The sequence below is a fragment of the Oenanthe melanoleuca genome, chromosome 15 (assembly GCF_029582105.1).
Source record: "Oenanthe melanoleuca isolate GR-GAL-2019-014 chromosome 15, OMel1.0, whole genome shotgun sequence".
Lineage (NCBI taxonomy): Eukaryota > Metazoa > Chordata > Aves > Passeriformes > Muscicapidae > Oenanthe > Oenanthe melanoleuca.
The window spans coordinates 10,029,699-10,043,025 of NC_079349.1; the positions used below are offsets into that span (position 1 = coordinate 10,029,699).

The 13,327-nt window shown below is 47.9% G+C and overlaps 1 protein-coding gene across 2 annotated transcripts; it reads left to right on the forward strand.

Moving 5' to 3' along the window:
- The first annotated feature begins 4,897 nt into the window (after positions 1 to 4,897).
- PRKAB1 (protein kinase AMP-activated non-catalytic subunit beta 1) lies at positions 4,898 to 11,828 on the forward strand. Of its 2 annotated transcripts, none has more exons than XM_056504187.1 (8): positions 4,898 to 4,945; positions 5,884 to 6,049; positions 6,462 to 6,628; positions 7,504 to 7,597; positions 8,282 to 8,396; positions 9,562 to 9,695; positions 10,161 to 10,229; positions 10,314 to 11,828. In XM_056504187.1, the coding sequence occupies exons 2-8, from the start codon at positions 5,894 to 5,896 to the stop codon at positions 10,389 to 10,391; spliced, it is 813 nt and encodes a 270-aa protein (XP_056360162.1). In that variant the 5' UTR covers positions 4,898 to 4,945; positions 5,884 to 5,893; the 3' UTR covers positions 10,392 to 11,828. The 2 variants fall into 2 exon arrangements, with proteins under 2 accessions (XP_056360162.1, XP_056360161.1); XM_056504186.1 differs by lacking the exon at positions 4,898 to 4,945 and adding an exon at positions 5,067 to 5,467.
- The last annotated feature ends 1,499 nt before the right edge of the window (positions 11,829 to 13,327 follow it).

A 13,327-nucleotide genomic window follows, 5' to 3' on the forward strand; every position in this document is an offset into this window, starting at 1 on the left:
TGTCTACTCTGGTATGTGGGAAGTGTCTTTCCTAAGTTTTGTTGCCTCTTCTACTGGAAAGAGTAATATCCCTTTTTCTAACCCCTTGGACAGTTTCAGAATAAAATGAATCACAGAAAAAGGAGGTTTCCAGAGTAATGTGGGCACCAGAGGATAGGGATAGGCAACTTGAAGTATTTTTTTAAACTGCCTGACAAGGGTTGAGATCAGTAGGAGTTAGACACCCGACTTGTTCAGAAGCTTTTGAAAACCATACTGGAAATCTAACTTGCATCTTGTTCCTCATAAATATCTCTGAAGGCCCACTCTTAATATAATTGAGAATTGAGCCATTGTACCTTCAAGGCTTCTGAAGATAAATGTTGGTACCTTACAGTGCTATTGATTGGTATAAAAATAAAGGCTTTATATTAAACCACTTAATGTGACAGAGAGGAGAAAATGCAGCAATTCCTCTAATGTCCTTAGTGCTTCTGTGTCATAGGTAATCTTATTTTTGCTTTACTAATGTACTGGTATTGGTTCTCTTCATTTATTTATGTTTACATAAATTTTCAACCATGTTTGGGAAGTGCAGCTTGTGTGCTGGAAAAGGGTATGGTCCTTGTAGAACCACACAGTTCTGTAGTAGGTGTGACAGAGACATCCCAAAGCAGGCACAAGCACAGGGAGCCTAAATGACATTTTAGTGCCCAAATCACCAAGTGCCAGCAGTGGGTGTGGAAGGCAGAATGCAGGTGTCTGACTGAGGAATTTGTGCCTGCTCCATATTTTGGGGTTCATGTATACAAATTTCATTCTCTCTAACAGGCTCTGGAAATGACCTCTTCTTCATTGTCACACATCTAGATTTGGATTCGGTCCATTATTCTGCATTAGACCTACCTTTTTTGGTGAGGAAAAAAAAAACCTGTTATATTATATATGTGCTGAATGATGTTATTTGATGAAACAGAGGGAGGTGAGAAGCAGCAAAATGTATTTCAACTCAACATCTGGGTCCTGGATGCATGAACGGAGTCTTCCTTCTGCAAAGCTGCTTCAGGCTTCCATTTTTTGGACACAGTGTCCTCACACAGTGAAGGCACTAACCAATGCCCCAAGTCCAGCTCCCCTTTCTTTCCTGCACATATTACAGGCAGAGACAGATGGGAACTTGAAAATGCTGGCCTCAGCTCCTGGATCATGTTGGCACCTTTGGCTTCTTACAAGGCAGCTGCATTCTGCAAAACAGCCCAGTGCACGTATCTTGATATGTAATCCTAGAAGAGGCTTCTAAATATAAGTGGGGGTTCTTTGCTGCTGTATGAAGGGGGTCAGCCAGACACTCAACTTATGGTGTAAGTTTCATCAGACTGCACAGAAAAAAAAAAAAAAAAAAAAAAAAAAAAAAAAAAAAAAAAAAAAAAAAAAAAAAAAAGTCTCAGGGACAATATGAAATTAAATTCTTGGGGTGCCTCCCTGCAGGCACACCCAGGGGTTTACTGCTTTCACCTGAAAAGCAGCACTGGCTCTTCAATTTATGTGGTTGCAGGCAGGATCCATGAGGGGTGAGGCTCCAGAAGTTGTAGCTTTTGTACCTCTATCTTTGGGTAAGTGCTCACAGTGTGTTCTGCCTCTCAACCTGGAAATAGGTTGTATCTGGTTGCTGCCAGAGTGTCCCTCACTCTCAGCATCTGTTCAGGTGCCTCTGCTGAAGCAGTGTGCAAACATCTCTCTCTAGGCTCATTTCCTCCCCTGGGCCCTACCTTTGTCTGCCAGGTATTTATTACTGACTGCCTCAGAAGGGAGGATGGAGTCATCTCCCCCATAAGCTTTTACTTTGTGTGTTTGTGTGCACACACACACAAGAAGAGTTGGAGAGCTGAATTCCCAAAGGTAAGTAAAATCTAAATACAAGGAAAGTCACTGAATGAGGGGGGCCAAGCTGCTTAGAAACATCCTGGTTACCTGACAGCTGCTCTGGAGCCTTTGTGGAAGGTGTTTGCTGGAGGGAAGAGTCCATATCACCAAACCTTGAACAGATGTGGAAGCTACCCTGGTTTTGTGAGAGATGCCTCCAGGCAAAGCTGGAGCCCTCAGGGCTCTGCAGGGCTGCTGCTGACCCCCAGCTTTCTGAGACTGAGCCTCAGTGTCCACAGGCAGCACCTTCAGACCCAAAAACTATCTAAATGTTGGTTTCCTCTCACAATCCTCCCACCTCCAGCCTCATTTTGAATCAGCAGGTCCCAGGAGCTGTGCAGTGTTGGAGCAGAGGAGGGATGCAGTGCTGTGTGAGGGGTTTGTTCTGTGCACTCCCAACTTTCCGTTTCCCAAGCACAACGGCATGTTCTGCACGCACAGCAGGGCACCTGTCCCTGGGATGGGGCTGAGCCTCTCAGGAGGCTGCCCAGCTTCCTCTGCTGCACTCCCTGCCAGCCTGCCAAAGTGGGCTAAATCCAGAAGAGACCTAAAAGGAGGAGGAGGCCTGGAAACAGATCATTCAGCCTGTAAAGATGGAGGAACAAATTCGGGACCCTGAGGCACAATGGAAGATCATAGTAAGAAATTTACCCAGAGGGTTTCTGTAGTTAAATTTACCCTGTCTTGAACTCTGGGTAAGCTCTGTTCTGCTCCCACACAGCTCACTCTCCACAGCACACCAACTGCAGGAAGCACTTGCTCATGTGTCCTTTATAATGTGATTTATGGCACATGTGAATCTGATCCAGCAGCTCACGTCTGAGGATGGCTCCTCTGGGTTTGTCATTCCTCGCTGGAGGGCTGAGTCAGCTTCCACTTCACTTAAAATGACTTCTCTTTGGCTAAATCAGCTTGCATCATGTCAAGGGAAAAGAACTTTGCCAGATAGCAACGGATTCTTCAGGACTTTGAACTGCACAGCCTGAGGCTGAAGGCCACTGCATTTCTTTTTTGACATCTACTCTGAGGTAAGAGAAAGGGAAACTCCACTACAACTGAAATATCCAGACCAAAGCAGCTGTGTGTGTGGTCATGGTGAGCCATGGCAGCCTCAGGTTCACATTTCCACCAGTATTCAGTAGGGGCTTTATTGCCTTTTGATTTTAATCAAATAATAAGAGAGATAATCCAAATAGTGAAAATGATACATTCTGGCCTAGAGCAGTGTTTGGTGTGTGTCACCCCTGACTTCTCTGCCTGAAAAGCTTGTAAGGTCACTCTTCACCCCATCTAATCCAAGACATGCATTCCCCTAACACAGGTCTCTCCTGACCTCAGACCTCTCCTGTTTGGTCCTTACTCTCTTTTAAAATGAGTCAGCTGATAGAGAAGGATGGTAAGTGATATCTGCAAGAGTGACTCAGTGCAAAGATGTCACTTCACTTGACCCCTCAGCCTGTGCAGCACCCAAAGTGCTCTGTAATGATTCTCAGAACTTTGACCAGCTCTGCTGAGTCTCATAGTTTTAAGAGCCAAGAACAAAACTGCCTTAAAATTAACTTCTGACTGAGAAGATTTAATAGTCAGGCCAGGTCTAGCTCATCTTTACTAAAGAAGGTGAGGGGGGGAAAAAGGAGCTGAGCTTTGCCTGTGGCTACTGACATGGAAAGGAAGAGAGGCCACACAGCTCTTCATATCCTGCAAGTCTTTTGCAATCCTCTGCTTTTAAAACCTCACATTGTCCTAGGAGGTGCTGAGGCACAGTCATGACACCAGATAAAGCATTTCAACGATTACTTTTATCTTGTTTTATGGGCTGTGAACAGTCTGAAAGTGGAATGTGTCTCTTTTTTATTTTTTTAAAGAGAATTTCTTATTCAGAATTAGTCACTTGTATTTTCCCCTGGTTCTTTTACCCCAATAGAGGTGGAGGTAGAAAAGGTATTTTGTAGTTTTCCTTTGGAATGTGGAGGCTGCTTCAGGTGGAGAGGAAGAGGATGAGTTTTTATGCCCTTCAGGCTGCAGAGCATAAAAGGAGGCAAAAAGTCCCAGATGCTGTTAAAGGGAGGAGAAAACTGCAGGGTTCTAGAGAGCCAGTGGGTGGCTGAGCTCTGCCAGGCCCCTGTGGCTTGTCTGCAGCTCATCCCTGGCTTCCCACATCTCCTGCATTAACAGCTGTGAGGGAATGGGGCTCCCACTCAGGCTGGGGGGAGAAAACAGCAGCCAGTGGATGCTGTGGATGGAGGAACCATCACATTTTAACACCAGACTCTGAAAGGAATGCTTGTCCCTACCACAGACTGGTTACCACAGCCTGGTGATCTGTTAGCAGTCCTTACCCTGCAGCTTGTTGCCACTTTGTGGTTCTTAGAATAACAAAAAACTTTGCAAGGGCCAGGCCCCAGATGAAGGTACTGAGAGAAATGTCACATTTGTCTTTACAAACAAGCTGTGCATCTGTTGGTAGATAGAGTTAGCACCGAGAGATAAAAGAAACAATGGGAGGGGTTACGCTGATTGATGAATGGGAAAAGAGATTTGCCTTTACAAACAAACTGTAGGTTTGCTGGTAAATGAAATTGGATATCAGAAGATGAAAGAAGCAACGGGGGGAAACTATGAATTCTATAAGAATTAAAAATTCAAAGGAAGGGTTATAGTTTAGAGGGGAATCTCAGGTGTCAGGCGTTCCGGGAAGTCTTGCCTCTCAAGTACCTCAGTGAATGGAGAGAGGGAAAAGCGGCAGGGAAAAGAAGATAAAAAGGGAGGCTGCGTCCTCCAAAAATTTGAGAGATCCCAGGGGAATGCCCCATGGCCTTTCCCTTTATTCGAATAAAGCAAAAAGGACTCCTCTGTCTCTTTTTTGGACACAAACCTCTGGTGTTTGTGGATTAATTTTCCTAACAGAGCCCAGCGGGGAGCCCAGCATGGAACCCGGGGCAGCCCGGAACGGCCGCGCCGGGCTCGGTTTCCCCCGGCGGGCGCGGGCCCGGCCCGGCGGAAGCGGAAGCGCGGCGGGAGCGCGGCGGGAGCGCGGCGGGCGGTGGGTGCCGGGCCGGCGGGGCCGGGCAGAGCGGGGCAGGGCCGGGCAGAGCGGGGCAGGGCCGGGCAGAGCGGGGCAGGGCCGGGCAGAGCGGGGCAGGGCCGGGCAGAGCGGGGCAGGGCCGGGCAGAGCGGGGCAGGGCCGGGCAGAGCGGGGCAGGGGCGCTCCCTGGTCGGGCCCCGGGGCTGCCAGATCGGGCTGTGCCCGCCGTGCCCCGCGGAGCTCCCGGTGCGAGAATTCCGAGCGCCTCCACGCGGGGCTGCGCGCGGCAGCGGTTCGGTCTCTGCCGGCGCTGCCTTCCCTGAGGAACGCGGGGACAGACGGAGCGGCGGCGGGACTGAGCTCTCCCTGGGAGGGGTCACAGCCCCAGGCTGCCGGAGCTCCGAGCCTTTGGTCTCCCGCTGGGTGTCTGTGCAGGGCCGGGAGCTGCACTGGGGGGTCCCTGTGGGTCCCTCCGCCTCAGGACATTGTGTGGTTCTTTGTTTAGAACCCCCTGCAGCTGCTCTTAGCTTCCTCAGCAGGGTGAGATAACCTTATTCTAGTAAGTCACATTTCAGGTGGGCTGCTTTTGGAGCGTTCTGACAGAAAGGTCCCCTGCTTGCAGCTGGCGCGGTGCAGCGCTGTGTGCACGGGGAAGCAGAAGGCAAAGAACGAGCCCTTAGCTTGGGGAGACACAAGAGCTTTGTGCTGTGTCAGTGGCTGAGTCTGCTCGAGGTGCTCGTGTATGGAGCTGTAGCACACTGTCAGGGGTGCTAGAAGCTGTCATTAGTGCCTTTGCTCAGAGGATGGTATCACTTTACAATAGATTAATCAAGTTTTTGAAGCTCTTCAACCCGAAAACACAGCCCAAGGCTAGTGATGAGTTTTCTTTCCTGCCTGCTGGTGTTCCAGCTGTGGGAGTACATGATGTGCCAATCTGGCTTTCCCTGCTCTTTTAGATCCACAGAAATGGGGAACACGAGCAGCGAGCGAGCGGGGCTGGAGCGCCATGGGCACAAAGCCTCCCGAGGGGACAGCTCAGGAGGAGCCAAGGAGGGAGACAGACCAAAAATCCTCATGGACAGTCCTGAAGATGCAGACTTGTTCCATTCAGAGGAAATGAAGGTATTGCTGGTTTGCTCTCTGAGCATTGCTTGCTTGGAATGCTCTGGGGCTGTTTGCACCTTGCAGGGATTTTGTCAGTGAGTTTGCACAAAGCTGACCATCCCCCTTCCTTCCCATGCCAAGGAGAGAGTGAGTTGGTATATCAGCAGGTATAATTGGGGCTGGAGGGAGGGCCTTTATTTTGCCTTCCACTCTTCCTGCAAATTTGGAAGGCTTTAACACCTTTCAGAATTTGTGCAAATAAATTTTGTGAACAGTATCTAGAAATGCAGTTTGTATTCTGCATCTGACAAAACCTGCTTGTAGTAGGCTTAGAGAATCTTGCCTGAGGGCAAAAAAATCCTTCAGTGCAACACAGGTTGTCTGAGTCTGCCAGGAAAGAACCTTTTTGATTGAGACATTGTGCTTGTAGGCTCCTTTGGAGAAGGAAGAGTTTCTAGCTTGGCAGCAGGATCTGGAAGTGAATGACAAAACCCCCACTCAAGCTCGGCCAACAGTCTTCCGCTGGACTGGAGGAGGGAAAGAAGTTTTTTTATCAGGGTCCTTCAACAACTGGGGCAAAATTCCTCTGACAAGGAGGTAATGAAGTGCTGCAGTGCTGTTCCCCATGTGCCATGAGGAGGGTGGTCAGCTGACAGATGGGGTTGGGCTTGATTTAGCACTGTCCTGCTTCTCTCCTCAAACCCTTGATGACTGTTTTCCATTCTTGGATGGCTTAGGCTGGAAGTTGAGCTGTGTGTCAGTTCACTGGGCATGCAGATAGCCCCAGGCAGTCCCTGCTGTGCAGCCTGTGCCTGGAGCAGGGCTGGGCTGTGGGAAGGGGAGCTGGTTCTAGCAGTGTCTCTGATGGCACATCCTTGCCATGTCAGCTCAGAGGATCCAGAGGCTGTGGCCTGTTGGAGCAGCATCAGCTGGTTCTCAGCTTTTTTGAGATGCTGATAAAGCCTTCTGAAGAATCAGGGGGTTCACAGCCCAAGAGGTATGGAAATTGCCAAGCAGCAGCTATTCAGACCCAAAGTAACCCAGAAGTATTGGGTTGCTGCTTTTATCTGCTCATTGTTCATTTATTTCATGGGCATTTGGGAAATGCAATTTATGATGGCAAATACTGAAAGGCAAGGAAATATGAGAAAGCTGATCTTGTTCCATCAGCAGATAAATGAGGTCTTGTGTGCTAACAAGTAACATGAAGATGTGAGAGTGACTTTACAAAAGCTCAGTGCCAGTTATGGGATGTCAGGAGTGTGGGGGGACTCACTGTCACAGACAGAATTATCCATGAGCATTAATCATAACTGGATTCTTTACCTCTGGATTGCATCAGAGCTTCTCTGCCTTTTTAAGGTTTTGCACGTTGAGGAGGCTTGTGCTGTGTGTCACAGTGTGTGTCACAGTTTAGAGACCAAGGTACTTTTCAGAATATTGCAGGGCTGATTATTTGTCTTAAATCCCAGTCACAATAACTTTGTGGCAATCCTGGACCTGCCAGAAGGAGAGCACCAGTACAAGTTCCTCGTGGATGGGCAGTGGACACATGATCCTGCAGAGGTAATGGTTGCTTTGAGTCATTGTTTATTGATTGAGGCATCTGAAGAGGAGAAAGGTGCTGTTCAGGCTGGTGAGAGAGGTTTCTGATGTCTGCTGGCCTGGGTGGCAGCATCAGACTGAGCTCAGAGTGCAAGAGATGCAGTGAGGGACAGGATCTCTTGGCCATTGGTTTATAAGTGATGCCAAGCTTTTCTTGCCCAGTGCCAAACTGCCTTTTAGAGCACTGTGCACTCTGGCAGCCCAGAGCTTGCTGTGCCTTCCTGCCTCTCTGTGCCAGCATGTTGCTATTGCTGCTCTAGATCTTTTCATAGTCCAGTCATTGGGCCAAAATCTACCAGGCCTGTTTTTCCTCCTCTGCTGTAAAAAGAGCTTTAACCCTAGCCTGCCCAGCAGTTCCCCACATGCTTAAGAACTCAGTGTCCAGAGCTGGTGTCACAGGTAACTCCAGCCCAGATGTGACCCCTGCCTTGTCTGGACTTGGCAGGTTCAGCTGGCATTTTCTCCTCCCAGCCCTTAAAATCCTGCATTTCCTCTTAATCTAACATTCACTGAGTTCTTCTCTGGTTCTGTCATATTTAAAAAATAATGTAGCTCGTTCTTGGTGATGCTGATTGTGTAGTTCTGAGAATCTGTTAGTCCCACAGGCCTTTTTTATTCTGATTTTTCTATCTTGTCTCTTGCCAGCCAGTAGTAACCAGCCAGCTGGGTACTGTCAACAACATCATCCAGGTGAAGAAAACTGACTTTGAAGTGTTCGATGCTTTGATGGTGGACTCCCAAAAATGTTCTGACATGTCTGGTATGAGCTTACTGGGAACTTTATATCACACTTTTAGAGCTGTTAAAAATTTCATTTTCCATTTCTATCTGAGTCAAAGCTCCAGAGAGATTAATCTCCACTTGTGTCAGGCCCTGTGGATGTGTGCAGGAACCACAAATGCCCAAAGGAAGAAAGTGGAATGCTCAGAGGGGGAAGCCTCTGACAAAGCAGCACAGATGTGATGAGGAGAAGTCCTGGGTTCTCAGTAACTGTTTGTTTGCCCCTGCTGTGTGCAGTGGCTGGGTTTAGGGCAGTCATTGGTGGATCAGTCTCTGCTTTACCACATCAAACCAACGTTGACAGCCTGCACTGCTCCTAATTCAGTCTTCCTCTGCTAAGGGGGTCAGAAGTTGCACTTGAGGAGGGAGAAATGAGGTGCATCTCAGTGCTAACACTCAGGAGTATCCTCATAGTATAGTATAAATGATCTAATAATACAAAATTGCAATTTTTGCCTTAAGTTCCACGTTCTAGTGTAACAAGAGAGAGATGGGATTTAGCTTGGGGCGTGTCTGAGGTCAGCCTTGCCCTGTTGGTTACTGAACACTGTGGGGATGGAGTCCATGACTGAAGCAGTGCCTTAAACCCTCCTTCAGGGGACCTTTGAACCTGAGGCAGGAGCTGAGTTTGGGTGTGTTTTGCTCTGTGCAACTTCACCCTGGACGAAGCATTTTTGGGGAAAGTGTTATTTGTGGGGCAGGCCAGGAGAAGATTCTAGTAGATGCCTTCCCCCACAGGCTGTAGCAGTGTTTCCTTTCCCTGATGAGACTTGGAAGGGCTCTTTCCACAGCCCAGTCTGCAGTGGGGAGCAGTTGTCTTTTTGTACATCCCCTGGAGGGAGCCTTGTAGGGCAGCCTGCACTGTGGAGTGTTTGCAGGAGGAGTGCTGGGCAGAGGTGACAGAGAAGTTCTGAAGTGCAGTTGTGTCCTCAGAACTCTGCAGCCCAGAACCTCACAGCTCATTCCCAGTCAGACTTTGGGCACCTTAAATCCCCTCTTGGGCAGTGACTGATCCTCTGGCACTGCACCAGCTGGTGCAGTTGTTGTACTTAAGTGCCATTGATTCCTTTAGGCTGCATGTACCTATAAAGAGCAAATGTTCTTACAAAGTATTTAGGATGAAATATTTACCATCTGTCTGGCAGAGCTGTCCAGTTCACCCCCAGGACCGTACCACCAGGAGCCCTATGTCTGTAAGGCAGAGGAGCGCTTTAAATCTCCACCCATTCTTCCCCCACACCTGCTGCAGGTCATCCTGAACAAGGACACAGGCATTTCTGTGAGTACATCACTTTGGTTTGCTAAATAATGCCCTTGAGGATGGGAAAAAAATCTGGATAGAGGCAGGGGACAGCTTAGGAGAAATCTTAGGATAAGTTATTGTGTTTGTAAGTTCCTTATTATGTATGTCCAGATGGATTCATCTGAAGTAAATCTGTTTTTCTAGTTGACTATCTTTAAGGAAAATTAGGATGCTTTTTTCCTCCCAAAACCTTAATCTTGTCAACTAAGACACCAGAAGCTTGTAAGGGATAATCAGAGTCTGATGCAGGGGTGCTGGTGAGCATGCAGGGGTGTTACCCAGAGGGGGCTGGGGTTGTTCTGGAATGGTGACTGTGTTTGTGATGGACTCAGCCTGAGCAGCAGTGATGTCCTGGGGTATAGCTGGTCACAGATGCTGTTTGTCACCCCTCAGCTGTGAGGAGTCACACTGTTAGTGTCACACTGTTCCTCTTCCCTGCAGTGTGATCCTGCTCTGCTCCCTGAGCCCAACCACGTCATGTTGAACCACCTGTATGCACTTTCCATCAAGGTGAGAGGCCAGGGCATGTCCTGCCCACAGGCAGCCTGGGTGTCTGCCCAGGGCACACACTCACTTGTTTTCCCTCCCCTGCAGGATGGAGTGATGGTGCTCAGTGCTACACACCGTTACAAGAAGAAATACGTGACCACTTTGCTCTACAAGCCAATATGAGCATTCACAGTCATTTGTGACCAATTGTTCTGGGCCAGTACAGTCTCAGAAAAAATGCTTCACTTAACCAAATGTACTTCTGCTCTGTGCTGTAGCAAACGAACTCTGATTTCATATTTTTCCTGAGACTTCCAGGTTCTCTTGTATTTGCCTTATTTTGTTAGCCCCACCTTGGAAGTTCTTGGAAATGGCAGCTTCACAGCAACTAGACAGGTGGCAAAGGTATCAGTGCCCCTTGTCAGCTCAGTTAAAAAACCACCAATTTAATTAGGCTGATTAATGTGAGGGCAGCAACAGATCAAAGAGCTTTAGCAGCAAGGCAGACTGGGAGTCTGCCAGGCCAAAGTCTAGAAAATTCAGGATTCTTGGGGAATCTGATTTGAGCATAACACTCAGCAAAAGCAAGCTCATTACTGCTTCCCTTGCTCATCAAACATTATTTCAGTTGCAAGTTCCAAACTTGCCTGGCTGAAGTAAGTGTGAATGTAGATGATCATTTTGTAGCAGCCTTTTCTGGGCAAAATCAGCAACATAATCACTACAAGCTCGTTATTATTTTACGGTAGAGTGGGGTGCACTGTTTCTACTGTGAATAGCTCTGTAGATTTTTCTCTTCATGAGAACTGAAATACATCTTTTCCCCTGTGGAATTTCTGGTAAGGACAATTGTTTTTAATGGCTGGATTTCTCTGTAAATCATAAATGTGTCTTGCAGTAATCTGCTTTTAGAAACTGGTTTTTCTTGCTGTCACTGATGAGGACTTCCTTAAGCTGGGAGAGGTGGCTGGAAGGAAATGGATTCAGTTTAGGGATGAGTTCCTCAGTAACAGCCTGAAGGTGACTGTAAGTCTCCTGTGTCCAGTGGCCAAACTTACCCCTCAGTGTCAGCATTGTCAGCTGCTGGATGCAGCAGCCCTCTGTGCCCAGGGCTGGAGCTGGGCAACTTTTTATTCTGTTTCTGTTTTCTAAGTGATGATAGTAATGCCAGGCTGCCTGTCCTTGGTGTTGACAGCCTGTTTTATCCCAAAACAAATGCACCATTAATGCAAACCTGCTGCCAGTGTGCCCCAGGCCTGGTAAGGAGCCAGCCAGCCAGGCAGGAAGAGCCCTTCCCTGGCTTGTTCTGGTGCCTGGGGCACCGTGAGTGTGCCAATGAAAACCAGCCCTGTGCCACTGTGGGGAGAGCACTTTGCCTTCTGTGAGGAGCCTGAGTGGGGACAGAGCTGCTGCAGCCACAGTGGGAGGGTGCTTTGCCATCCTGGGGTCTGTTCACCAGCCTTGTTGCAATATCTTCAGTAGCTGAGTAGATCTGGGTCTAGTGCAATGGTTTTCTCTGAAAACTCTTTCTTCATTCTGTGCTATGGATAGTATTTGGTATTCTGAACTACAGAATTGCTTGTTTTCAACCTCTTTAGAAACAAATAAAACATTTTCAAGTGGGTGATTTGTCTTGTTATAACCTTTCCCATCTGTGGTACCCTCGCCTTCAGTGAGTTATTTTACTATTACTTGTGACTTCCTGATTGCACTTTTAGGCCTTGGTGGGTTGCACAAGCTTTCCATTCAGTGATGCAGATTGAAACACTCTCCTCTTGCACTCAGTGAAGAAGACCGAGGCGTTCATCTTTATTTGTGATACAAAGTTCAGGGGCAAAACAAGAGGCCAATTATTTAAAAGCTCCAACAACAGAGCTGGAAAGCTTGGGATGGGCCTTAATCCTGTCAGCTTCTCTTTGTTCCAGCAGCCACTTCAAGCAGACCTTTCTCCAGGTCTTTGTCCTCACCAGGGTGACTCTGGGGTCCAGGGTGACAGGTCCAGCTGTGAGGGGACAGTTTGTGCCTCTGCACAAGTAGCTCCAGGGAATGCCAGGGCTTTGGGAGGTGTGGTCAGTGCTGGTACCTGCAGAGCACTCCCTGTTCTTCATCAGTGCATCAGGTATGGTGGAACCACTGGACAAGAACAATTATTGTGTAGAAAGCTTGAGGTTTTTTTAAATTTTGATTTTTAGTTTGTAGCCCCTGACCCTGTCTCAGCTGGCAGAGGGCTCAGTACAGGGACTGCAGCTGCCATTGCACCATCAGCTTTTGGAGCCCCAAAAAATTGGGAGGGCCAGGGGGAGCCCAGGGTGACCAAGCCCAACTGACCCCAGGCCTCTCCAGCCAGAGCAGCAGGTGAGGGGGGTGAGAAAGCAATGACAGTTCCAGGAGCCACAGATTTCCTCAGGTAAGCCACTGCCACCCTCAGCCCCCAAACCCTCTCTCTCCAGCAGGAGGGTGGATGAAGAGGTAAGCTGGTTGTTTTGCTTTTTGCTAGGGGGTGGGTTTTGAGGTGTTTTATTGGTTTTTTTTTTTTTTGCTAGGTTGTTTTCTGCTTAACAGGTGAATGAATTGGATTAATCACTCTGTGTTCCCTTATTGCAATGGGATGAATCAAATCCCTCCAAAGGCAAAAGCTGGATCAAGAGTTGGATTTATTAGCTCACTTACATTCCCCACCCACAGCTCACAGTCTGTGCTGTTATGTTTATTCTTGGCTGTTGCTAGGAGAGCACATTTTTTAAAGGTAGATATGCAGACACCTTTGTTACAGTCACTTTTGGGGACCCTGGAGTAAACCAGTACAGGAATAACAAGAGGTCCCTGCCCTCCCCGACCCCATGAATTTAAGCACAGTAGGTGGGAGTCAAGCTGACATGAATTTGTGCAGGGTTCTTGGGAATCAAAAAGCTGAATAAATAATTTTTTTTTTTACTCCACCAGTTTCTGGATTAATTTAGTTTTGTTACAATTCGGATCATGCATCATAGGACTGCAACAATGAGCTTTAAATAAGTATTGTTTGTGCACAGTAAAAGAAATAAAGGAACATTGAACAAGTCAGCATTTCATCATATACATCATAGTAGGCACAATAGATAAATCAAGCAGTTCAGGGT